General features: G+C 41.4%; 1 protein-coding gene across 1 annotated transcript; it reads left to right on the top strand.

Moving 5' to 3' along the window:
- The first annotated feature begins 4,607 nt into the window (after positions 1–4,607).
- Positions 4,608–20,956, top strand: C12H10orf53 (chromosome 12 C10orf53 homolog). The gene is made up of 3 exons (XM_003929990.3): positions 4,608–4,738; positions 18,711–18,830; positions 19,498–20,956. Exons 1-3 carry the CDS (start codon positions 4,642–4,644, stop codon positions 19,560–19,562), a joined length of 282 nt encoding a protein of 93 aa, XP_003930039.1. The 5' UTR covers positions 4,608–4,641; the 3' UTR covers positions 19,563–20,956.
- The last annotated feature ends 4,762 nt before the right edge of the window (positions 20,957–25,718 follow it).

Here is a 25,718-nt window from a genome sequence, read left to right as displayed (position 1 = left end):
AGATCAAAGCAGAAATAAATGAAATAGAGACTTAAAAACAATACAAAAGATCACCAATATGAAGAGTTGGTTTTTCAAAAAGATAAAATTGATGAATTACTAGCTACACTAACCAAGCAAAGAAGAGAGAAGGTCCAAATAAAATTAGAAATAAAAAAGACACATTACAACTTATACCACAGAAATACAAAAGATCATCAGAAACTATTATGAACAACTACACGCCAAAAAATTGGAAAACCTAAAGGAAATGAATAAATTAATGGACACACACACAACAAAGATTGAATCAGGAAGAAATAGAAAAGTTGAACAAAGCAATAACTTGTAATGAGATTGAATCAGTAATCGAGTCTCTCAACAACGAAAAGCCCAGGACTGGAAGGCTTCACTGTCAAGTTCTACCAAACTTACAAAGAAGAACAAACAACAATTATTCCAATTATTCCAGCTATTCCAAAAAATTGAAGAGGCAGAAATTCCTCCTAACTCATGCTACAAGGACAGCATTATCCTGATACCCAAACCAGACAAATATACACATACAAAAAAGAAAACTACTGGCCAATATCCCTGATGAAAATAAATGCAGAAAAAATCCTCAACAAAATATTAGCAAATCAAATCCAGCAACACATGACAGTATACAATGATCAAGTGGGATTTATTCCAGGGTTGCAAGGGATGGTTCAAATATGCAAATCAATAAACGATACATCACATCAACAAAATAAAGGACAAAAACCACATGATTATCTCAATAGATGCAAATAAAGCATTTGACAAATTTCAACATCCCTCAACAAACTAGGCATAGAAGGAACATACCTCAAAATAATAAAGCCTATATACAGCAAATCCACAGCTAACATCATACAGAATGAGGAAAAGTTGAAAGCCTTTCTTCTTAGAACTGGAACAAGACAAGGCTGTCCACTTTCACCTTTCGACATAATACTGGAAGTCATAGCCAAAACAATCAGATAAGAGAAAAATAAAAGGCTTCCAAGTTGGAAAAGAAGTCAAATTGCTGCTCATTGAAGATGACATTATTTTACACCTAGAAAAACCTAAAGACTCCACCAGAAATCCTCTCAGATCTGATAAATAAATTCAGTAAAGTTGCAGGATACAAAAACAACTTACAGAAATCCATAGCATTTCTATATACCATTAATGAACTATCTGAGAAAGAAATGGAAAAGGCAATTTCACTTGAAATCATTATGAAAAACCAAAATACCTAGGAATAAATTTAATCAAGGAAGTGAAAGACCTGTACAAGGAAAACTACAAAATATGTATGAAGAAATTGAAGATATACAAACAAATGGCAAAACATCCTATGTTCATGGATCAGAATAATTAACATTATTAAAATGACCATAATACCCAAAGAAATCTGCAGATTCAATCCTATTCCTATCAAAATATCAACAGCATCTTTCCCAGAATTAGATAAAATAATCCTAAAATTCCTATGGAACCAAAAGAGAGCCCAAATAGCCAAAACAATTTGAGCAAAAAGAATAAAACAGGAGGCATTACATTACCTGACTTCAAAATATATTACAGAGCTATAGTAACAAAAACAGCATGGTATTGATATAAAAACAGACCTATAAGCCAATGGAACAGAATAGATAACCCAGAAATAAATCCACGTATTTACAGCTAAACTGATTTTCAACAAAGGCATAAAGAACATACATTAGGGAAAAGACACCCTCTTCAATAAAGGGTGTTAGAAAAACTGGATATCCTTATGCAGAAGAATGCAACTGAACTCCTATCTTTCACTATACAGAAAAAACAACTCAAGATTAAAGGCTTAAATGTAAGACTCAAAACTATAAATCTACTAGAAAAAAACATAGAGGAAACTCTTTAGGACATTGGTCTAGGCAAAGATGTGGCTAAGATCTCAAAAGCACAGGGAATGAAAACAAAAATATAGTAATGAGGCTATATTAAACTAAAAAGCTTCTGCACTACAAGGGAAGCAATCATCAGAGTGAAGACAGAACCTGTTGTATTGGAGAAAATGTCTGCAAACTATTCATCTGGAAAGGGATTATTATCCAGAATATATAAGAAACTCAAACAACTCAACAGTTAAAAAAAAATAGTAATAACCGCATTAAAAAGTTGGCAAAGGACATGAATAGACTTTTCTCAAAAGAAGACACAAAAATAGCCAACCAGTATACAAACAAAAAATAAATGCTCAACATCACTAATCATCAGGGAAATACAAATCAAAACCACAGTGAAATATCATCACCACCCTCCTTAAACTAGGATACCGTAGGAATTAGGATTAAATATAAATCAACCAATATCCAAATGGACTGTAGCCCAGTTTTGAGTCATCTGGATGTTTCAGAAAAATCTCAAACTCTGATATTGTATGAAGATGATCCCGGGTTGGTGCAAATAGGAGTTAGCGAGAATTAAATTTTAAAATCTTCTATAGGGGAAGATATTATCTTAGGCCTCGAATTGATTCTACAGATAATTTTTGAATACAATGTCCAGCACACAATTAAAATAAACCAGGAACTCTAGGAGACAAGACAAAATGCGCAGAAACAAGCAGAAATTACATAGGTTCTCCGAACAGTGGAATTCTCAAACACAGACTGTAAAATACCCATCTTTACTACAATGAAGGAGACAAAGCCAAACCTAAAAAACTTGGGAAGAAGCTGAAAGTGGCAAAGCAGATTGGAAAAAAGAACAAACTAAAATTCTAGAATTGAAAAATAAATAACTGGAATAAACAACCAAATTGCTGGCTTTTGTTCTCAGTTACAAGACGGCTGAAAAGAAAATTCATAGACTTGATTAAAGGTAAAAATGAATGAATGCACACAAACATACATGTATACATACAACCCCAAAAGAGGCATGGAAGAAGAAAAAAGAGAAAAGTACAGAAAAGAGACACATACAGTACAATGAGAAGGTCTAACATATATTTAGCTGGAGTCCCTGAAAATGAGAAAATGGAACGGAAGAAATATGTGAAGAGACAATGGCTCCAACTATTCCAAAAACTGACGAAGGACTTTCATGCAGAGTTTCAAGAATCTCAACAAATCTCAAGAGAAGTAAATTTAAAAGAAAAAAAAAAACTATGTATAAGCATCTTACAGTAAAACTACAGAAAGAAGAGATAAAGGAGTCTTGAAAACAGAATAGTAACAGAAAACAACTATTCATACAAAACTTTTAGCAAAGTTAAAACAGTTAAATTTCTAATTAATAAAAATACTACAGTGAATAGCGAATTTTTGCCTTTTAAGAAGTGTACGAAGCTTATGGAAAACCAGAAAATAAGTCCTTCTAAGACAGGACAGGTAATCACATAGAGCCAAGAGGGTGAATAATGGCATCCTGTGCAGTCCTGCCTTCCTCCATAGTTTGCTGGGTTCAGCTGTGTTGGTGAATTCAGTGGTCCTCGTCCAGTGGTGCAAAACTCTCAAGTGCTGGGGGAAATTATTTACAACCCGTAATGTAACTGATATCATTCCTCTATTAACCAATGATGTATAAAGTAATTCTCATCAAAGAAATATATATCATAGAACATACTGTACACGTGGAGAGAATTAAAATCCACAGTAGCGTATGTTGGGAGAAGAATTAGTGGCAAAGGGTTTTTTAAATCCTTTACTGTTCAAAAGCAGGGTCAAAATATCAACTACAATTGAATTTTAAGAAAGTAAGACGCTGTAATCGCAAGGGTATTGCGATTGTTAGGTTGGGTTAATTGCTGTAATAAACAACCCCTCAAATCTCAGTAGTTACGGAATAAATGTTTCCTTCTTGCCTCGGTCGCCAACTAATGTAGATGATTGGGGCTCTACTCAGGGGTCCAGGTTTCTCCCACGTTTTGGGTCTGTCTCCCTGGGAGCCTCAGGTCCTCCCTGGGGTCCTGTATCTGGCTACCGATAAGGAAAGGGCGACAGCAGGTGTGGAGACTTTTCAGGGACCACGCCTATAAGTGGTGGATGTCTTTTATGACCGAATTCCAATGAGCAGAACTGAGCAAATAGAAGGGAATCGGACGAACTCACAGTTTTGTCTCCACCAAGTAGCCTAACTGGTGACAGAACGGACAGGTAGAAGGGAGTTGGGGAAGAGGAATGAAGAACAAATACACCCAATCAATCAAAAACAGACAAGAAAATAGAAGAAATGCAAGGGTTTCCAATCCATATTACACCCTTGTCACTCTTGGGATCTTTACTTGGCCTCCCTAAGCCTCGGTTTTATTAACAGAAAACATAAAATACTTCCCAGGGATGGTAAACTAATTCAGCCAGATAACGCAGGGCAAGTGCTTAGCACGCCTGCTGACGCGAAAGGACAGTGCCTGGATGCTGCTGTTTATCACTAACACGTGCCACACCAGGTCGAACGTACGCGTTTGCGGACCTGGCGCTGAGGCTCACGTGAGCGACTTGGGGCACGGAGGACCCCGGAGCACCACCGCCCCGGCCAGGCCCGGCCCCGCCCCGCGCGTAGCCACGCCCACGTCCCGCGCGTAGCCACGCCCACACGCCGGGCGAAGGCGAGGTTGCGTAGCAACGTGTGTTGCTCCCTAGCCCGGGCTGCGGCGGCGGAGGACTGGCGATGCCCAAGAACTCGGTGGTCATCCTGCGCTACGGGCCCTACAGCGCGGCGGGCCTGTCAGTGGAGCACCACACCTTCCGCCTGCAGGGCCTGCAAGGTGGGCCTCCCCGCCGCGTGCGCGCCTGCGCGTCCCAGCCTCCGGGCATTCGTGCCGGTGGTGCCCTGTGCCTAGGCCTGCCTTCCTCAGACCGCGACCAAGCGCCACCTCCCCAGAAAGTCTTCCCACAGCTCCCAGTCCGCTGGATGACGTAAAATCCATCCTTCGGCTTTCAGGGCTTGGATAAAAGAGTGGGAACGCTGTTCTATTCAGGAGTGAGCTGCTGGCCCACCCAGTGCCCAGCACATGACACAAATTACCTCCATAGAAAAAATTACATAACTCTGCCTTAAGAATTGGGAAACTGAGGATCAGGAATATTAAGTGACTTTCACAAGTCAAATAGCTGGGAAGTAGCGGTGCCGGGCTTCCATTTCTTAATCATTCATGCAACAGACTTTTACTAAGCACCCAGTGTGTGTTGGACACCCTTCCAGGGACTGAAGACACACTGTTGAACAGTGATGAATGTCCTTGAAGTAATCTCCTTGTTAACTGCTAAATGACAGTTATGCCCAAGCTCTGACTGGGGCTAGGTGGTGCCTTGGGAACTAACCATAGTAGGACCTGGGACTAGCCGTAATGGGAGGGTAGAGGGAACGGTCTGGAAAGGCTTATCTAAGTGGAGCCTTCAATGAGCCCACATTTGAGCAGAGCTTTAAAGAATGAGTAAAAACTAACCAAGTTAAGAGAGGAAAGCTTTACAGGCAGAGGGACTAATAATATGGGCAATGGCTGGAGGCATTCAACAAATGATGTATTAATATTTGTTGAACTGATGGAGGATGTGACTGGAGAGGTATTCAGGGGCCAGATCCTGCAGGACCACAGACAGGTTTTAGGTGGGGGATGAAGTTGTTGCTGCTCTGAGGAGAGCAGATTAGAAGGGACCAAGAGTGGAAACAAGGAAGACAAGTCTGTTTGGGTGGCCCAGGGCTGAGATGAGAGTAGCTCGGACCATAAAGGAGACCATGGATCAAAGTGAAAGCAATGGTACTTCCTGAGACGATGGATGTGGGAGGCAAAGGTAAAAAGAATGTCATCCAGATCCAGTCAGTGTCTGGCTTGAAACAGTGCTGGTGGATGGACATGCTGTCCACTAAAATTGAATACACCAAAGATGGGCCACAATTTGGAGGAATATGTGGAACAGTTCCAAAGGAACAGTCTATTTTGCACATACATATGGTACCCGACTTAGACTTTCTGACTTTGGGATGGGTTTATTGGGAGGTAACCCCATCATAAGTAGAGGCACATCTGAACTTAAAATGGTTCCACTTGCCATTTTTCCACTTTATGGTGGCCTTACCCAGGTATTAAGCCCACCTTCCATTTACAGTGAGCTTATTGGGACCTAGCCCCATCGTAAGTCAAGGAGCATCTAAATTAAGCTTCATGTGCTTTCAGCTACCTAGATGGAGGTGCTGAATCAGCTCTGTTGTTCTGGAGTTCAGAGAAAAAGTCTAAGATGGAGATAAAAAGACCTGAGTCACTGACTTGGAGAGAACATATAGAATGAGATGAGAGCCCAGGAATGAGCATTGATGAACTCCCATCATGTGACCCAAACTAAGAATCTTCCAGGCAAAATACCCTGGAAGTCCAAGGATGCAAAAATTAGTTTTAGCTGAGCAATCAGGGAAGGCCTCCTGGAGGAGATGGCATTTCAATTAGCAGAGGAAGTTGCTTTCTGTGAGAGAACAGTTGATAGAGAAATTTCTGTTGCAAATACCTCCATGTTTGTATTAGTCTATTGGGACTGCCATAACAGAATACCATAGACCATGGGACTTAAACAATAAAAACATATTTTTCCAGTCTAAAGGCTAAAATTCCCTGATCAAGATCTGGCAAGGTCAGCTTTTGGTGAGAGCTCTGGGCTCTCTTCCTTGCTTGCTGACAGCCACCTTCTCTCTTGTCCTCGCGTAGTGGGATTGTATGGGGAGAGACGGGAGTGAGCAAGCTCTCTGCTGTTCTTCTTAGAAGAAGAAAGACACTAATCCTATCAGATTAGTACCTCACCCTTATGATCTCATTTAACCTTAATTACCTCTTTAAGGACCTATCTCCAAATACACATTGGGAGTTAGAGCTTCCATATATGAAGTTGGGGGAAGCGGGGCAGCAATTCAATCCATAGCAGTGTTGCATGGTGAAGTTTAAAATGTTTTGTAGTTTTTGTAATCCCAGCTACTCAGGAGGCTGAGGCAGGAGAATTGCCTGAACCCAGGAGGCGGAGGTTGCGGTGAGCCAAGATCGCGCCATTGCACTCCAGCCTGGGTAACAAGAGCGAAACTCTGTCTCAAAAAAAAAAAAAAATGTTTTATAGTTTTGGCTAAGGACAGAGCCTAAGTAAGTGATTTTTCTCTTCCTCCCCTTCTGATAAGCCACACCTACCCACCCTCACCTCATAATCCACGTTTCGTTTATGTTCACTTTCTCTAAAAATAATATGGATCAAATATATATTTTAAAATTTGCCATTTTAACCATGTTAAGCGTACAATTCAATGACATTAATTACCTTTACAATGTTGTGGAGCCATCACTGTTCTCCTATTTTTTAAATTTTTCAGCACCTCAAACAGAAACTGTATTCATTAAGCAATAACTCTCTATCTCCCCCGCACCCCCACCCAGCCCCTGGTGACTTCTACTTTGCTTTGCAGCTTATTTCACTCAGCATAATATTTGAAGGCTTATTTATGCTACAGCATGTATTGTAGTACTTTATTCCTTTTTGTGGCTGAATAAGTTCTACTTTATGGATATGCCATATTTTGTTTATCCATTCATCTGTTGATAGACACTTGGGTTGTTTCCACCTTCCCACTACTGTGAATAGTACTGTTATGAACATTGGTAAACACATATCTGTTTGAATCCCTTTGTTTTAAAGGAGTGAAATTGCTGAGTCATATGGTAATTCTAGATTTAACTTTTTGAGGAACGACTGAACTGTTTTCCGAAGCAGCTGCACCATTTTACATTCCCACTAGCAATGCACAAGGATTCCAATTTTCTTTGTTTTTAATTATGGCCATCCCAGTAGGTGTGAAACAGTATCTTATGGTTTTTACTGAAAATTCTCTAATGATTAGGATGTTGAGCATCTTTTCATGTGCTTATTGGCCATTTGTATGTCTTTGGGGAAATGTCTGTTCAGGTCCTTTGCCCATTTTTAAATTGGGTTGCACCTTTTTTTTGTTATTGAGTTGGAAAATTTCCTCAGACATTCTGAACATGAGACCCTTAATAGATAAATTATTTGCAAATATTTTCTTCCACTCTGTAAATTATCTTTTCACTTTCTTGATAGTATCCTTTGATGCACAAAATTTTTAATTTTAATGAAGTCCAGTTTGTCTGTTTTTTCTTATATTGCCTGTGATATGTTGTTTAAGAAACCATTGTCTGCTGGGCACAGTGATTCAGACCTGTAATGCCAGCACTTTGGGAGGCTTAGGCAGGTGGATCACTTGAACCCAGGAGTTCAAGACCAGCCTCTTTGGTAGGGACCAGCCATCTCTATAGAAAATCCAAAAATTAGGTGTATGTGATGGCATGCACCTGCAGTCCCAGCTACTCAGGAGGTAGGAGGTAGGAGGATTGCTGGGGCTGTGGAGGCTGAGGTTGCAGTGAATCAAGATTGTGCCACTGAAGTCCAGACTGGGTGACAGAGCAAGAGTCTCTGTCAAAAAAAAAAAAAAGAAAGAAAGAAAGAAAGAAAGAAAGAAAGAAAGAAAGAAAGAAAGGAAAAAAAAAGAAATCATTGTCAAGTTTAAGACTATGCAGATTTGCCCCTATGTTTTCTTCTAAGAATTTTATAATTTCTAAATTTAGATCTTTGACCCATTTTTAGTTAATTTTTGTATATGGTGTAATGTAAGGGTACAAATTCATTCAAAAGACATTCATGTGGATATCCAATTATCCCAAGACCTTTTGTTAAAGAGAGTGTCTTTACCCATTGAATGGCCTTCACACCCATGTCAAAAATCAACTATTTGTTCACATAAGTCAATGTGAGCATTTATTTCTAGGCTCTCAATTCCATTCCACTGTTCTGTATGTTTCTCCTTATCTTGGGATCATATTATTTTGATTATTGTAGCTTTCTAGTAAGTTTTGAACTCAGGAAATATGAGTCTTCCACCTTAGTTTTTTTTCTCAAGATTGTTTTATCTGTTTTAGGTCCCTTGAGATTTCCTATTAATTTTAAGATAGGTTTTTCCATTTCTGCAAGAAACTCCATCTGGAATGTGATACGTATTTCTTTGAATCTGTGTAATCCTTTGAGTAGCATTGTTATTTTAACAACACTAAGCCTTTTAATCCATGCACACAGGATGTATTTTCATTTATTTAGATCTTCCTTAATTTCTTTTAGCAACTTTTATAGTTTTCACTGTATAACACTTGCACTTAATTGTTTGTGTATATTCCTAAATGTTTTGTTTTTTAGATACTATTATAAATTGAATGATTTTCTTTATCTCCTTTTCAGATCAGTCATTGCTAATGTGTAGAAATACAACTGCTTTTTGTATGTTAATTTTGTATCCTTCAACTTTGCCGATTTTGTTTATTCACACTAACATTTTTTTTTTTTTAAGAACACTAGCAGTTTGGGGATATAAGATCATGCAATCTGCAAATAGAGGTAGTCTTACGTCTTCCTTTCCAATTTAAATGACTTTTTTTTCTTTCTCTTGCCTAATTTATCTGGCTAGTACTCCTAATACTATGTTAATTAGAAGTGGCAAAGGTGGGCATCCTTGCCTTGTTCAGTGGGCCTCCTTCAATCAGTTGAAGCCCTTAAGAAAACAAACACTAATGTTTCTCGAAGAACACAGGACTCTCCCCAAGACTGCAACATAGAAACTCTACCTCTCTCTCTAGCCTAGATGGTGAGCCAATTCCTTAAAATCTCTCCCCCACTCTCTCTCGATAGATAGATAGATGATAGATAAATAGACAGATAGATAGATAGACAGATATGCAAACATACACATACATACAACAAACGCAGAGATGGTCCCTGACTTATAATTGTTTGACTTATTTTTGACTATATGCTGATGCTTTCAGCTGTGTACATTAATTGTGAGTAACCATACAACCCCATTCTGTTTTTCACTTTCAGTATAGTATTCAATACATTATGTAAAATATTCAACACTTTATTTTAAAATTGGCTTTGTGTCAGATAATTTTGCTCAACTGTAAGCTAATGTAAGTGTTCTGAGCATGTTTAAAGTAGACTAGGCTAAGCTATGATGTTCAGTACATTGGGTGGCCTAAATGAATTTTTTTTTTTTTTTAAAGACACAGTCTTGCTCTGTTGCCCAGGCTGGAGTGCAATGGCACAATCTCGGCTCACTGTAATCTCCGCCTCCCAGGTTCAAGCAATTCTCTTGCCTCAGCCTCCTGAGTAGCTGGGACTACAGGCATGTGCCACCACACCCAGCTAATTTTTTGTATTTTTAGTAGAGATGGGGTTTCACCATGTTGGTCAGGTTGGTCTCGATCTCCTGACCTCATAATCCACCTGTCTCGGCCTCCCAAAGTGCTGGGATTACAGGCATAAGCCACTGCACACAGGGCCCTAAATGCATTTTTAACTTACAATATTTTTAACATACAATGGGTTCATCAAGACTTAAGTTCGCTGTGGTTGAGGAGCAACTATATATGCGTATAATGTGTATATATTTGTATATGTGTATGTATATGTACACACACACTCACACAAATGTAGATTTTATTATATAATGTGTATATATTTGTATATGTGTATGTGTATGTACATACACACTCACACAAATGTAGATTTTATTGGTTCTCTTTCTCTGGAGAATTCTGACCTATACAACAGGTTGTTGGTTTTTTTCCTTTCTACACTGGAGATATAAAGCCTACTTCCTTCTGGCCTCCATGGCTTCTGATGAGAAAGCTGATAATCTTATTGAGGTGTGTGATGAGTCATTTCTTTCTCACTGCTTTCAAGATTCTCTCTTTGTCTTTTGACAATTTGTTTATAATGTGTCTTAGTAAAAAACTCTTTGAGTTTATCCTGCTTGGAGTTGGCTGAGCTTCTTGGATAGGTATTTTCATGTCTTTCATCAAATTTGGGAAGTTTTCAGCCACTACTTCTTAAGATATTCTGTCTTTCTCTATTTCCTTTTCTCCTGGGACTTTCACTAGGTATGTTATTATACTTTAGGGCATCCCACAGGTCTCCAGGGCTGTTCATTTTTCTTCATTCATTTTTCCTTTCTAATCTTTGGACTGGGTAATCTCAATTGGCATGTCTTCAAGTTTGCTGATTTCTTCTGCTTACTCAAATTTGCTGTTGAATCTGTGTAGTGCATTTTTCATTTTGATTATTATACTTTTAAACTCCAGGACTTATTTGGTTCTTCTTTAGAATTTATCTTTATTGATATTCTCATTTTGTTCATACATCATTTTTCTAATTTATTTCTTTGTCTCTGGCTTCCTTTGGCTCTTTGAGCATATTTAATATAGTTGATTTAATGTAAGCCCAATGCCTGGGCTTCCTCAGGAACAGTTTTTGTTAATTAATTTTTTTCCTTTGTACGGCTCATACTTTCCTGGTGTTTTGTATGCTCTGTGATTCCTTTTGTTGAAAACTGGACATTCAAATATTATAATGTATTATCTGTGGAACTCAGATTCTCCTCTTTCCCCAGCATTTGCCATTCCTAACTTTTGAAAGCTTAGCTTGTGGTCAGTGTTTTGACCAGAATTTTCTTGAATAAAGTTTTCTTGAGTGCCAGGAGCTTTAAAATAAAACAAACGAAAGCCCTCTTCCATTCTTTGTGTATTTGCTCCTTTGAGCACTCCTTTAATACTTGGCTAGGCTGTTTACAATTTTGGCTCAGCCTTTACTTCCTATTTTCAAGAACCTATAGATCAGCCAGTGATGAAACTGCAGGATCTTCACAGTCTTTTCCAAGCATGCATCCTGTTCTGAGCCTGTGCTGGCTTTCTAAATTCCCCAGTAGACATGGGTGCCTTTGAATGCCCTAATTTTTCAAAGAAACTCTCTCTAGCTTTTCTCCTAGGCTTTATGAGATCTATTGTGTATCTCAACTGTAATCTTTTGCCCAGGCAGCTGTGGGTTTTTCATTTGCCTTGCAATGTTTGTGAGCACTGCCCCCGGCTTTTTCACCCTGTGTGAGGTCCAAGTTAGGCAAACACAAGTGCCTTGAGTCAGTCCTTCAGGAAACCTGCAGATGGGTTAGAATAAGCAAACACAATAATTTGCAAATAAGATCCACTCTGCTCCTTCTGGAATCAAGAAACAGAGTCCCATACTGGGAACACAGGCTGCTATCTTCAAGACTGCCACCAGGTTAGGGAGGAGGTGGGCAAGGGCAGGCAAAATGCCACAAAGCTCTCCTACCATTTTGAAGTTGCCTTTTCTTTGATTCAGTATTCATGTGGTTGCTCTAGACCTTTGACCATTTTCTAGAGTTTTGACAATGTTGGTTCTGACAGTGTCTGGGGTTTTTTTTCTTTTACATATCTGCAGAGGAATGGGAGTTTGGAGCTGTCTGCTCTGCTATTTTGCTGACACTTTTATGTCCCTTGCTCCTGCCACGACCAACATGATTGTAGGGGTTCCATTAAATCATTTACACAACCAAAATTGTGATTAAAGCAGAATGCATAAATGAACATTTTGTTATATTATACAACTTACCAGTTTTGCGGGGGAAACTCCCCATCTAGTTTGTCCACAAATCCTGTCAGCTTTACCTGTCACTTCTGCCTGGTGGCTTGTCTCCTGCCTACATTCTTGGCACCTCTGGCAGGGAGATGGCATGAGCAGAGCATCAGCACAGGGGCTCTGAAGTCAACACATTTGGTTTGAATTGGGATCCACCATTTAGTAGCTTTGCAGTCAAGGTGAAAATCAAGTGGTTTTACCTTTATGAGCCTCAGTTTCCTTGTTAGTAAAAGAGTAATGTGAATCCCTGCTTCACCAATGTGAGAGTCTGATGAGCAAGTGCATGTCAAGTAATGAACACCATGCCTGAACACAGTAAGGGCTCCACGGGAATTAGTTCTTACTGCTCCTGAGGAAGGCTCATTATGAAAGGGGTGAGCAGGCAGCCTGGACACCTCTGGGGAGCAGCAGACTATTGGGTCTGGTTGGAGGAGGATGTGCAACAAGAGAGTTCAGCCTGTCTCATCCTTGGCAACAGGAAACAGCAAAGGTTCTTGAGCTAAAGGATGATGAGATTAGAGATGTACCTTAAGAGTCTAATTCTGGAAGTAGAAATTTAAGAAAGAGAGGTCAGACTGAGTGGGCAGCATGGAATGAACTATTAATAAATATTAAGCCAGTGGCTAGAAATTGCATTATGGAGTTTGGAAGAAAGATGAAGGTAGGAGATTTGAGTCAGGAATAGCTATGACTTTGAATGACATCTCTATGCTGATAGACTTCCAAATTTATGTCTTTAATCAGGACCTCTTATTGCCATTGGCATGATGAGTAGGCATCTCAGACTTAGCATGCCCAAAATGTCCACCTAGACTCCTAGCACTCACCCCAACCAGCAGCTCTGCCCACTTCCCCTCTGGGCTCACAGCAGCTCCATCTTGCAGCTACTCAGGTCTGATGCCCTGCAGGCATCTCTCAGTTCTCCCTTTGGCTCACATTCCCTGTTTAGTCTGTCAACACAATTTGTCAGCTCTGCCCTCAAAGTACGCCCAGAATTATTCACTCTTAGGCCTCCAGACTACCCACTCTGCATTTTTTGTCCACCGCTATCATCTCCTGCCTGGATTACTGCCCTGGCCACCTGACTCCGTTCCCTGAGACCCTCGTTTGCTTGCAGTCTGTTCTCAGCACCACAGCCAGGTGATACTGATAAACCTGAATTACAGCACGGCCTTTACCCCCAAGAACACTCCAGGGGCCCCCCAGCTCACTCAGGGGAGAAGCTAAAGGCTCACCTGGCCCCTAGGCTCCTCGTGCCCCCCGCTCTGATCTCACCCCCTCCTCCCTCTGCCTGTCCTCTCCCTGGCCAGCAGCTGCAGCCACAGCTGCCTCCTTCAGTCCTTCAATGCTCCTAACCAACTCCCACCTCGGGACTCCACAGCCACTCTGCCTGGAATGCTCCTTCCCACGTCGTCTTCAGCTTCATTCTCTCAGTCTCAAGATATTCCTCAAAAGTCACCTTCATGGGCAGGCCTTCCTTGGACATCCCACCAAAAATGTCAGCACGTCCCTCTGCCTCCCTCTTCCTGTTCTCCCTTCCCTCCTTATTTCTTCTTGGTGCTGGTAATTACCTACCACAAGGAAAGACTGGACCAGAGATGTCAGGATGATGGGACGGCCCCGCTAAGGCCAGGGAGTGTTAAGAGGAGCAGCCTGTGGAAGAGCAGGCGCTGAGGGAGGAGAGCACTGGAGGCACAAGGGGGCAAGCGAGGGCATTTCGAGAAGAAAATGACCCGTGGGCTCCAAACTGCTGAGTAGAGGTGATTTCTGGCAAGAGATGATTTCATGGCTGATGAAAGACTGAGAAAAAGAGTATTTTTCTAATTTACCCTTGGCAGGAGAGTAAATTAAACTGTCACCTTGGAGGACAACTTGGCAGTGTCTATTAAAATGTGACCATATAGTGTAGAATCCAACTGTTCCATTTCTCAATATCTTCCTTATAAAAGAAAAACAAACATCACACATGCACAAGGATGCATGCTGTGAATGTTTTCTACAACATTCTCAGTGATAGCAAAAAACTGGAAACAACCAGGAAATAATGGCTAAATAAGTTGTAGTACATACATCATGTAAAATACTACATAGCACTGAAGAAGAATGCAGCCGCTCTGTGTGTGACAGGGCTGGCACACACGCTGTCGTGCAAAGGGAACAAATCGTGGTCCTGAATGCCGTGGTCTCACTGCCACTGAAAAGGACAGAGTGAGAGAAGAATTAGGGGTGATTTTTAAAATGTTATCCTTTTCTATAATTTTAAAGTTTTTTTTTTTTAAAAAAAAAAAAACTATGAATCTGTGTTACATTGAAAATCTGATTTTAAAAATTTAGAGTTCAAAATACATATTTGTTTTTACCATCAAAAGCATTTTAAAGAAACAAGAAAGAAGGTGAGTCCAAGAGGGATGGGGAACGCTGGGAAGTCACTGAATGTGGGATGGTTTCCTGACTTATGAGAGAGCAGCAGGCTCTGGACCTGGTGAGCTGGTGAGCCGAAGGCTTCCCTGCAGGAGGTGAGCTGGTGGAAACAGCAAAAAGCAAAGGCAGCAGGCACAGGCGGCTCTTCCCACAGTAGGGGAGGGGAAGAGTATTTGGAGGAGAGCGAGAGGAGCGTTTTTGTGGCTGAAGGAGACTTGAGGGTTGCAAGGTATCAGCAGGTGGTTGATTTGTAAAGTCAGGTCTGTACATCAGTGAATGATAAGCCACGTAATACCGGCAGCCAACAAAGGCCAGGGTGTTCACTGCAGCAAAGCAGGGACCATCTGCGCCCCCCACAACTTTAGACCCAGCTCTTACTGCACAGCAGGCAGAGAGTGGTACCTTTGCAGGCCCTCCTCTGTAAAATCTACATCTGAATTCTGTGTGTTTCTTTAAAAATTATAGCTCTTTATCATTTCTTGAAGCCCTGCTGGCTTTAGAAATAGGCCTGATCTTTTCTGAACTTACCATGCCTTTAGCAATCTGAAAATTTTGGTTCTTTCTTCATTATCCATGAATTATAATAGCTCAGGAAAATGTTTCCACTATGGCCTCAATGCTGGTGAAGCTAAACTAATGTTTAATAAAAAGTTCTAAGTAATTTCCCTGGCCACGCTTGCCCCTTGCGTGCTGTACTTAAGTTTGCCAAATGACCCACTCAGAGGGCTTGGAAGGAACTGAAACCAATCCATAAAATAGAATCCACCCTATGTAGCTGAGACACCCTGTGTGCCATTCTCCTGCGCTACTATGCAACAGCAGCCCTTGCTCGTGGGCATGGTTATGCCTCTGTGCTGGGTAGAGGAGGGAAAGAGGTCTGTTTACCTCGACTTCCTGACCAGCGGCATTTAAATCATTCGCAGATGGTGCGCAATTCCACCGGCACTGAAGAGAAGGGAGGCTTTTCTATGTCCCTTTCATTTATTTGAATCCCCCTTGAAGAATGAGGTGCCACTTCAAAGAGGCGGGCAGACTGCGGGTGGCCTTACAGCTTCTGGTTGATTTATGCTGGAGTTTAGCCACTGCCTTTGCACAGACTTTGTTTCAGGGAGTATATTTATCTGACCTTTCTTTGACTAGACAACCCCACAGCAATTCATGGGAGGAAATGGGTGCTCCGTGTAGAGAGGTGGCATTTGGATGAGCGGCAGGAATTCCGGGCGTCTGGTGTTTGATCCCTTAAGCCTGCCCTGGCCACCTTACAGCCAGCTCAACACGTCCCAGATTGATGGGAAGGGAGCGTCCTGGGGCTGAACAGTCAATGTGGACTCTGAAGCAGCTTGCCGCCTTACCAAGAATCAGACTTAGGTCACTCTGGGTCCATAAGGGTCGTGGTGCCCAGCGCCATTCTGTTTGCTTCTTCAGTGAGCCTGTATAAAAACCCGGCACTTGGAGAGAACTGAGATCAGTGAGGAAGACACAAGCCCTTTAAGACCACGAGAGCCTGTGCTTTGCAACCCTGTAGAGGGTAGAGTGAGGAGTGGTATGTCTCTTGAGAGGGTTTCTTCCTATTGGGCTTCATTTGCTCAAAGGTGAGGTGGACTCTCATTATTCAGCACCCCTCAACTCTATAGGGTTAGTGATTCGGTGGATCAAATCCTGTTTCTGAGCTACACCATGCCATGTAAGAGTGTAAGAGTGCCACTGTCCTCAAAACAAACTCCAAGCTCAGATGCGATGTGAGGCTCAGTCAGCAGGCCCTGCAGGAGGGCCAAGGGCAGGCTATAGTGTGCTCGCCTCCTGGGGCTTCCTCCCATGGGGCCGCTCCTCACCCACAGTCCATGCACTCTCACCTCTCCAGGCCTTAGAGAGTTGGCACTGGGTGTTAACACAGAGTGGCAGCACCTTGCCCCACAGGTGGGGTGGGAGGCAGGTGTAAGGTGGGAATGGAGAAGCTGTTTTGTTCCTGATTTCTTCCTATCAAATTGAAATCCACCCTCCAGGCATGTCTTCAGACAAATGTGGCTCCTCTGTCCTGAGGGGTTGCTGCTGAGGGAGCATAGAATCCCAGAAATCTCTGCCCATGGACTGCCTTTATGTCTCCCTAGACCATCAACTGCCTTTCCACACGAGCTGGACTGCTACATTTAAACAAGTCATGAGTTCAAACTGAGTGCCTTCGTTAAAGATGTTTAAGAAGTAGACACTTAAAACAGAATACAATATTATAAATATGCCAACGAAAAAGGTGCAGGCATTTCTTAGAGACGCATTAGCTGATGTGGCTCAATTAGGGCCGCCTCTGGGTGCCCAGGGAGTGCAGTCTTGTTAATGGAGATTCTTGCTGAGTCTCTTTCTGAAGTTCCTTTCCAGAAGTGAAATTAAAATCACGCAATTAAAGTGTTCACAGTTGGGGCTGGATGTTCTTGAACTGATTGAAAGATGAAGAAGTGGACACACCATTTTGAAACAGCAATTGTCTCTGTAATTAAATGCAATTAATTGACATAACTGTTTGCTTTTCTCCATGTAAAACTGATTGAAATGTCAACACTTTAAAGAATATGCCCCCATCTGTTTTCTCTTTCCATCCTAACCAAAATTCTCACCAACGTATGAAGACCATCAAAGGTAATGTTTGGCACATCACTCTAATATTGATGTTATGGGGTAAACATATCCAGGAAATTGGGGAGAAATACACTGGAAAAAGTAGAGCTCTAGGCTATCCAATGTACATCATTTCTTCTGAGCCACACACTTTTGCTTCTTCACAATAAAAAGATTAAATCTAACAATTTTTCCATGGCTGATCTCTGGGGAAGGAACCATTGAATGTTAGTGATAACCAAAACACAGATTCCAAAGATGAGACTAAAAAATTAGTTCATTAGCTTTTCTAAAAAAACTTTTTTTTCATATTATTATAGGCAATCTGGAAAATACTGAAAGAATAAAGAGAAAAAAAATTCCCATAGTCTCACCACAGAAGATAATCAATAGATATTTTCTTCATCCCTACATACATATTTGAATTCATATTGATTATATATTTTAAACATGTATTATACGTATTTGTATCCTAAGTTTTTACTTATATTGCAAGTATTTTTCTTGCCAGTAAAAAAGTTCCTAAACATTTTTATAAATGTCCAAATAAAATCTCATCACAGGGACATTCCACCATTTACTTGGCCATCCTCTCGTTATTGGACATATAAGTTATTAACAGTATTTTGCTATCATAATAATACAGAAAAGACACCTTGTTGCAAAAATCTGTCTGTATTCTTTACTTTTTTTCCTTAGGAAGCTTTCTTTTAATTGCAATTTCCTGCACTAAAGATTCGAATCGTTTTTTGAGGCTTTTGGTAGGTACTGCCAAATTGCCTTCCAGAAGGTGCCCAATTTGTACTTCCATCAGCAGGGTAAGAAGTTACCTATTCCCCTGAGTCTTCTCCAGCACTGAGTATGGTATCTATAAGATTGAGCCTCTGCAAAGCCCAATAGCCCTTTACTAGAGAAAGCTCATTGTTTAACAGATCATCTTGGTCTATGACAAATAGCAACTGAAACTTGAATTACTCAGGCTTCTGGCTGTGCTTTCCAGCAAAGGTGAGGGCACCTGGGACCAGCATCCAGTAAGTGCCTACCAGGGCAGTTGAGTGATACCCATGAGCAACTAGATGGCAGACAAGCTACTGTCATCATGAGGACTGGGACTGCTACCAATCAGGTAAGTTTGAAGTCTGACCCCATGTCACCCACCTCCCTTCCTGTCCTTCGTAGCTGTGTTGGCCAAAGATGGACACAAGGTCATACTAGAGAAGATAGAAGACTGGAATGTAGTGGAACTCATGGTCAATGAAGACGTTGTCTTCCACTGCGACATTAAGGACCTGGAGTTCGGTAAGCCCTTTAGTGACATTTCTAGCCAGTATTTTGTCTCCTCTGAGGAGTCCCTCAGTTTCTAGTTGAAACGATCAGTGCCTCATGCCTTGATTCAAATTGGGTTTCTGTCTGAGTATGAAACTCCCACTGAAAGCCCTGTGCCCTGTGGCACACACAGGAGCACATCGGAACCACGCAGTAAAGTGTGTGACGCTCTGAGTTTCCCCCAACACTGGGAACAGAAGAGGAAGGAAAATGAAGTGAAGCCCTGGACTTCAAGGGATGTGATGGGATTAAGGGATAACAGTTTTTTTTTACTTCAATAATATGTATTCTACTATTATTTGCATTCAAAGCTGCTTTTGTTCCATTTGTTTATTCTATCTAGACTTGCTAAGACAATTAGAGTTGATATGCCAGCAATGCATGACACTATCAGCAACGTTCAAGTGATTTCTTTGCCCTGGAGAGCTTCAGGCCTGGCAGGCTGTCACCGTGCATGCCTCTCTATGCTCAGAAGTCAAAGCTTTGCAATCCACTCTATTTAACTCTATTAAAAACTAGTTAACATTTTACTTGCCCATGGCCTTTGAAAATGCCCTCTGGGTGGAAGCCATAGGTATGTCTGATACGATAATAAACTGTATATGAAGCTAACCAAAAGACAATATATCTATTTCCCTAGGAGGTGACGGTACACTAGACCCACTATGCGAAAAGGCTCGGATAGCTGTGCTGAACGCCTACTGATCTCCTCGTGGGACAAGTATCTTAAATTGGCGGAACAGCAGCTGCCCCAGCCATTCTATGATGTAGGCAGAAGTGGCTGTGCCGGGGTGTGGACACTGGGCTCTACTAGTGAGAACAGGGTAACTCCGGCCTCACTTCCAGCCTACACAGCCTCAGGGTTCTCACCTGGCTGCACAGCAGTCCACAGAAATAATAAAAACCACATCATTTGTAGCATCTCTCAATCTCAACCCATTGGGAGAGCCCTCCAATATCAGATACACATTGAGCTGAAGGAAATCATAAAATGCAATCAAATAACAAGGTGCCATCCCTTACTAATAACACATAGTTGCCAGAAGCATCTGAGATTTCATTGTTTAGCACTTGAAGAGCTCAGAACAGGTAAAATTAAAGAGAAGTTGGAGGAAGGGTGGGAATAAAGGCTTTTGACAGTCTGAACCAAAAGCAAATGTTAATATTTGGAAACTTGCTATTCCTACAGATTTATTTCTGGCTCCTGAGGGAATAAATATTTCAAATTGCTAATATAAAATTAGCTGAAATCAAATCTTCAGTTATTCTCATCTAAAACAAGAAAACGACCTGTCTTCTTTTGCATCAAGATTGTCTAAGGAGGGCATGAAACAGTCCTCAGTAGAATGTGAGATGGCTCCCTGGTCCCTCTGGAGGAGAACACAACCCCGTAGAGTTAAAGAGGGTTTTCTTTATGTTCAGTGTGAAAATCAATCATGTCAAAATGATATTTTTACTTTCTGGTCTTATGCACCAAAGTATAGTATATGTTCTTAAATACAGTGTAACAGAGAGGGGGAAATGCAGATACATCAAATGAGAGGTCATGGTAAGAAGGCCTCACACCTGTAGAAGAAAGCCAGATTCCCTAACAGAAGACTCTGGACCCGGGGCACCTGTGCTGAAGGAGCAGGATCTTTAGGATCCCTCAGAGAGCTTCGGCCTCGCCCCCTCTGAGAGCAAGCCTAACCATCGCCCCAGGCAGCCTCAAACCCTTCTGCACCCTAGAACTTCAAAGGCCACCAGGGACCATGAAACTGCTTGCAAAGGTTCTTTCTCACATGTGACAAAATAGAGGGTATAGTCTTAAAACCTCAGCCCAAGCTACACTTGTCAGAGTTGATTCAGGGATTGAATCAACTAATGAATTGATTCAATTAATTAAATTGAATCCATTTAAGCATCTCCTTACTGAGAAACTGAGGTTCAGAAAAGATTCTTCCAGCGTCTGGTGCCAGTTTTCATGTATCTTTTGTAGCCCTAGAGTTAGCCTTTTTTGTCAAAGACCAGTTTAAGTCACCATAGATGTAGCATTCAATCTTTGTTTCAATGTAACATTTTACTACAAGAGAAATCCATTCTCATTAAAGAAAAATGGAAAAATACACATGAAAATAAAGTACAACTTTAATAACATTTTGATATATTTCAATTTGGGTTTCTTCTATTTATGTCTGAATATTCATAAAGAGATAGACATGCAGAAATTGACTTCATCCATTTGAGATTTCTGCATAATTTTGTAAGTTTTTAAAATTTTTTCAACTTTTGTTTTAGATACTGGGGGTACATGGGCAGATATGTTGAATCTTTTTTAAGACATAACATTTTGCATAGAGCTGCTTCCCACATGACTAAAGCATTTGTTGGCCGGGCACAGTGGCTGACACCTGTAATCAATCTCAGCACTTTGGGAGGCTGAGGCAGTCAGGTCACCTGAGGACAGGAGTTCAAGATCAACCTGACCAACATGGTGAAACCCCATCTCTACTAAAAATACAAAAATTATCCAGACGTGGTGACCTGCACCTATAATCCCAACTACTCAGGAGGCTGAAGCAAGAGAATCGCTTGAACTCAGGAGGCAGAGGTTGTAGTGAACTGAGATTGTGCCACTGCATTCTAGCCTGGGTGACAGAGCAAGATTCCATCTCAAAAAAAATAAAAATTAAAAAAAAAATTTGTGGGAGAAGATCCAAGATGGCCAAATAGGAATAGCTCCAGAGTGCAGTTCCCAGCGAGAACAGTGTAGAGGGTGACTGCTCATCGCATTTCCAAACAAGTTTTCACTGCCCACAGACCAGGAGATCCCCAGGCCGAAAAGCACCACAAGTTATCAGCATGGAGGTTTCAGCCGGTGCCACGTCGAAGCACAGTAACTCACACAAGTCTGAGCTGCCTTTTCAGCCGGAGCCCAGAACGCCTGGGAGACAGAGCTACCCATTCAACTGAAAGGGAGGGGAATAAGACAGGGAGCCAGGGGATCTGGCTTAGTGGGTACCATGCTCACAAAATAAGCAACCTGAAACACTCTGGATTGAGAGTTTTGCAGCAAGCACAGTTGGACCCAGGACTGTCCAGCTTAGTGGGGGGAAGGGCGTCCCCCATTACTTAGGCAGTCTACCACTACCAAGGCAGTTCACACAGCAGCTGGGCAGAGCCTGCAGCAGCTCAGCAATGCCTCTGCTGGCAGACTGTGATGAGACTACTTCATGTGAGGCAGGGCATCTATGAAAAAGGCAGTAGCATGACAGGGTCTTACAAATAAAACTGACCTTCCTGTGACAGAGCACCTGGGAAAAGAGGTGGTTATGAGTTCAGCTGCAGCAGACTTAAAGGTACCTGCCCAGCAGCTCTGCACGGAACAACAGAGCCCCCAGCACAGCACTTGAGCTGCTATAGGGACAGACTATCTCATCAAGCAACTCCCCAACTCCCATATACACAAAGAGACACCCCATAAAGGGGAGCTCAGGCCAACATCTGGTGGGTACTCATTTGGGACGAGGATAGCAGAGAAGAAGCCTGTGGCCACCCTTGCTGATCTGCAGCCCCTGCAGGCAATCCACAGGCAAGCAGGGTTTGGAGTGGACCTCCAGTGGTCCTGCAGCAGAGGGGCCTGACTGTTAGAAGGAAAACTAAGAAGCAGAAAGAAATAACTTCATCATCAACAAAAAGAACATCCACTCAGAGACCCCATCCGAAAGTCACCAACTACAAAGACCACAGGTAGAAAAAACCACTAACATGGGAAGAAACCAGCACAAAAAGGAGGAAAACACCAAAGACCAGAAGGCCTCTCCTCCTCCAAGGGATCACAACTCCTCACCAGCTGGAATCAAAGATGGATGGAGAATGAGTCTGATGAACTGACAGAAACAGGCTTCAGAAAGTGGATAATAACAAACTTCTCAGAGCTAAAAGAACATGTTCTAACCCGATGCAAAGAAACTAAAAACGTAGAAAAAAGGTTAGATGAGATGCTAACTAGGATAAACCGCTTAGAGAAGAATATAAACAACTTGATGGAGCTGAAAAACACAGCACGAGAACTTCACAAAGCATACACAAGTTTCAATAGCTGAATTGATCAAGCAGGAGAAAGGATATCAGAAATTGAAGATCAACTCAATGAAATAAAAGAAGAAGGCAAGAATAGAGAAAAAAGAGTGAAAAGAAATGAACAAAACCTCAAAGAAATATAGGATTATGTGAAAAGACCTAATCTACATTTGATAGGTGTATGTGAATGTGATGGAGAGAATGAATCCAAGCTGGAAAACACTCTTCAGGATTTTATCCAGGAGAACTTCCCCAACCTAGCAAGTCAGGCCACCATTCAAGTCCAGGAAATACAGAGAACACCACAAAGATATTCTGCAAGAAGAGCAGCCCCAAGGCACATAATCCTCAGATTCACTAGGGTTGAAATGAAGGAAAAAATGCTAAGGGCAGCAAGAGAAAAAGATCGGGTTATCCACAAAGGGAAGCCCATCAGACTCACAGCAGATCTCTCAGCAGAAACTCTACAAGCCAGAAGAGAGTGGGAGCCAATATTCAACATCCATAAAGAAAAGAACTTTTTTTTTTTTTTTTTTTTTTTTTTTTTTTGAGACGGAGTTTCACTCTTGTTACCCAGGCTGGAGTGCAATGGCGCAATCTCGGCTCACCGCAACCTCCGCCTCCTGGGTTCAGGCAATTCTCCTGCCTCAGCCTCCTGAGTAGCTGGGATTACAGGCACGTGCCACCATGCCCAGCTAATTGTTTTGTATTTTTAGTAGAGACGGGGTTTCACCATGTTGACTAGGATGGTCTCGATCTCTTGACCTCGTGATCCACCCACCTCGGCCTCCCAAAGTGCTGGGATTACAGGCTTGAGCCACCATGCCTGGCAAGAAAAGAACTTTTAATCTAGAATTTCATATCCAGCCAAACTAAGCTTCAAAAGCGAAGGAAAAAGAAAATCTTTTATGAACAAGCAATTGCTGAGATTTCATCACCACCAGGCCTGCCTTAAAAGCGTTCCTGAAGGAAACACTAAACATAGAAAGGAACAGCCAGTACCAGCCACTCCAAAACGTACCAAATGGTAAACACCCTCAACACAATGAAGAAAACGTGTCAACTAATGGGCAAAACAACCAGCTAGCATCAAAATGGCAGGATCAAATTCACACATAACAATATTAACCTTAAATGTAAATGGACTAAATGCCCCAATGAAAAGACACAGAATGGCAAATTGGATAAAAAGTCAAAACCCATCAGTGTGCTATATTCAGGAAACCCATCTCATGTGCAAGGACACACATAGGCTCAAAATAAAGGGACGGAGGAAGATTTATCAAGCAAAAAAAAGCAGGAGTTGAAATCCTAATCTCTGATAAAATTGACTTTAAACCAACAAAGATCAAAAGAGACAAAGAAGGGCATTACATAATGGTAAAAGGATCAAGGCATCAAGAAGAACTAACAATCCCAAATATATATGCACCCAATACAGGAGCACCCAGGTTCATAAGCCAAGTTCTTAATGACCTACAAAGAGATTTACACTCCCACACAATAACAGTGGGAGACTTTAACATTCCACTCTCAATATTAGACAGATCAACAAGACAGAAAATCAACAAGGATATCCAGAACTTGAACTCAGACCTGGACCAAGCAAACCTAACAGACATCTACAGAACCCTCCACCCCAAATCCACAAAATATGCATTCTTCTCAGCACCGCATGGCACCTACTCTAAAATTGACCACATAATTGGAAGTAAATCACTCCTCAGCAAATGCAAAAGAACAGATACCATAACAAACACTCTCTCAGACCACAGGGCAATCAAATTAGAACTCAGAATTCAGAAACTAATTCAGAACTGCACAACTTCATGGAAACCAAACAACTGGCTCCTGAATGTCAACTGGATAAACAATGAAATGAAGGCAGAAATAAAGATGTTCTTCAAAACCAATGAGAATAAAGATGCAACATACCAGAATCTCTGGAACACATTTAAAGCAGTGTCTAGAGGGAAATTTATAGCAATAAATGCCCAGGAGAGAAGCAAGGAAAGATCTAAAATCGGCACCCTATTGTCAAAATTGAAAGAGCTACAGGAGCAACATTTAAAAAACTCAAAAGCTAGCAGAAGACAAGAAATAACTAAGATCACAGCAGAACTGAAGGAGATAGGGACACAAAAAATTATTTAAAAAATCAATAAATCCAGGAGCTGGTTTTCTGAAAAGATCAACAAAATAAACAGACAGCTAGCCAAATTAATAAAAAAGAAAAGGGATAAGAATCAAATAGATGGAATTAAAAAAAACGATAAAGGGGATATCACCACTGACTCCACAGAAATACAAATTACAATCGGAGACTACTACAAACAACTCTATGGACATAAACTAATAAACCTGGAAGAAATGGATAAATTCCTGGACACTTGCACCCTCCCAAGCCTAAACCAGGAAGAAGCTGAAACTTTGAACAGACCAATAACATGGGCCGAAGCTGAGGCAGCAATTAATAGCCTACCAACCAAAAAAGTCCAGGTCCAGACAGGTTCACAGCTGAATTCTATCAGACGTGCAAAGAAGAGCTGGTACCATTCCTTCTGAAACTATTCCTAACAATCCAAAAAGAGGGACTCCTTCCCAAATCATTTTATGAGACCAACATCATCCTGATACCAAAACCCAGCAGAGACTCAACAAAAAAAGAAAACTTTAGGCCAATATCCATGATGAACATAGATGCAAAAATATACAGTAAAATACTGGCAAGCTGATTGGAACAGCACATCAAAAAGCTTTTCAAACACAGTCAAGTAGGCTTCATCCTGGGGATGCAAG

The sequence above is a fragment of the Saimiri boliviensis genome, chromosome 12, assembly GCF_048565385.1.
Source record: "Saimiri boliviensis isolate mSaiBol1 chromosome 12, mSaiBol1.pri, whole genome shotgun sequence".
Lineage (NCBI taxonomy): Eukaryota > Metazoa > Chordata > Mammalia > Primates > Cebidae > Saimiri > Saimiri boliviensis.
Note: the sequence above shows the minus strand (reverse complement) of the source record. Positions and strands in the feature narration are given on the sequence as shown.

Bases quoted from the DNA above. Each gene is read 5' to 3' on its own strand.
- C12H10orf53 (XM_003929990.3), top strand. From the start codon at position 4,642: ATGCCCAAGAACTCGGTGGTCATCCTGCGCTACGGGCCCTACAGCGCG. The intron at 4,739-18,710 runs GTGGGCCTCCCC...TGTCCTTCGTAG, and splicing joins CCGCCTGCAGGGCCTGCAAG to CTGTGTTGGCCAAAGATGGA. The intron at 18,831-19,497 runs GTAAGCCCTTTA...CTATTTCCCTAG, and splicing joins CATTAAGGACCTGGAGTTCG to GAGGTGACGGTACACTAGAC.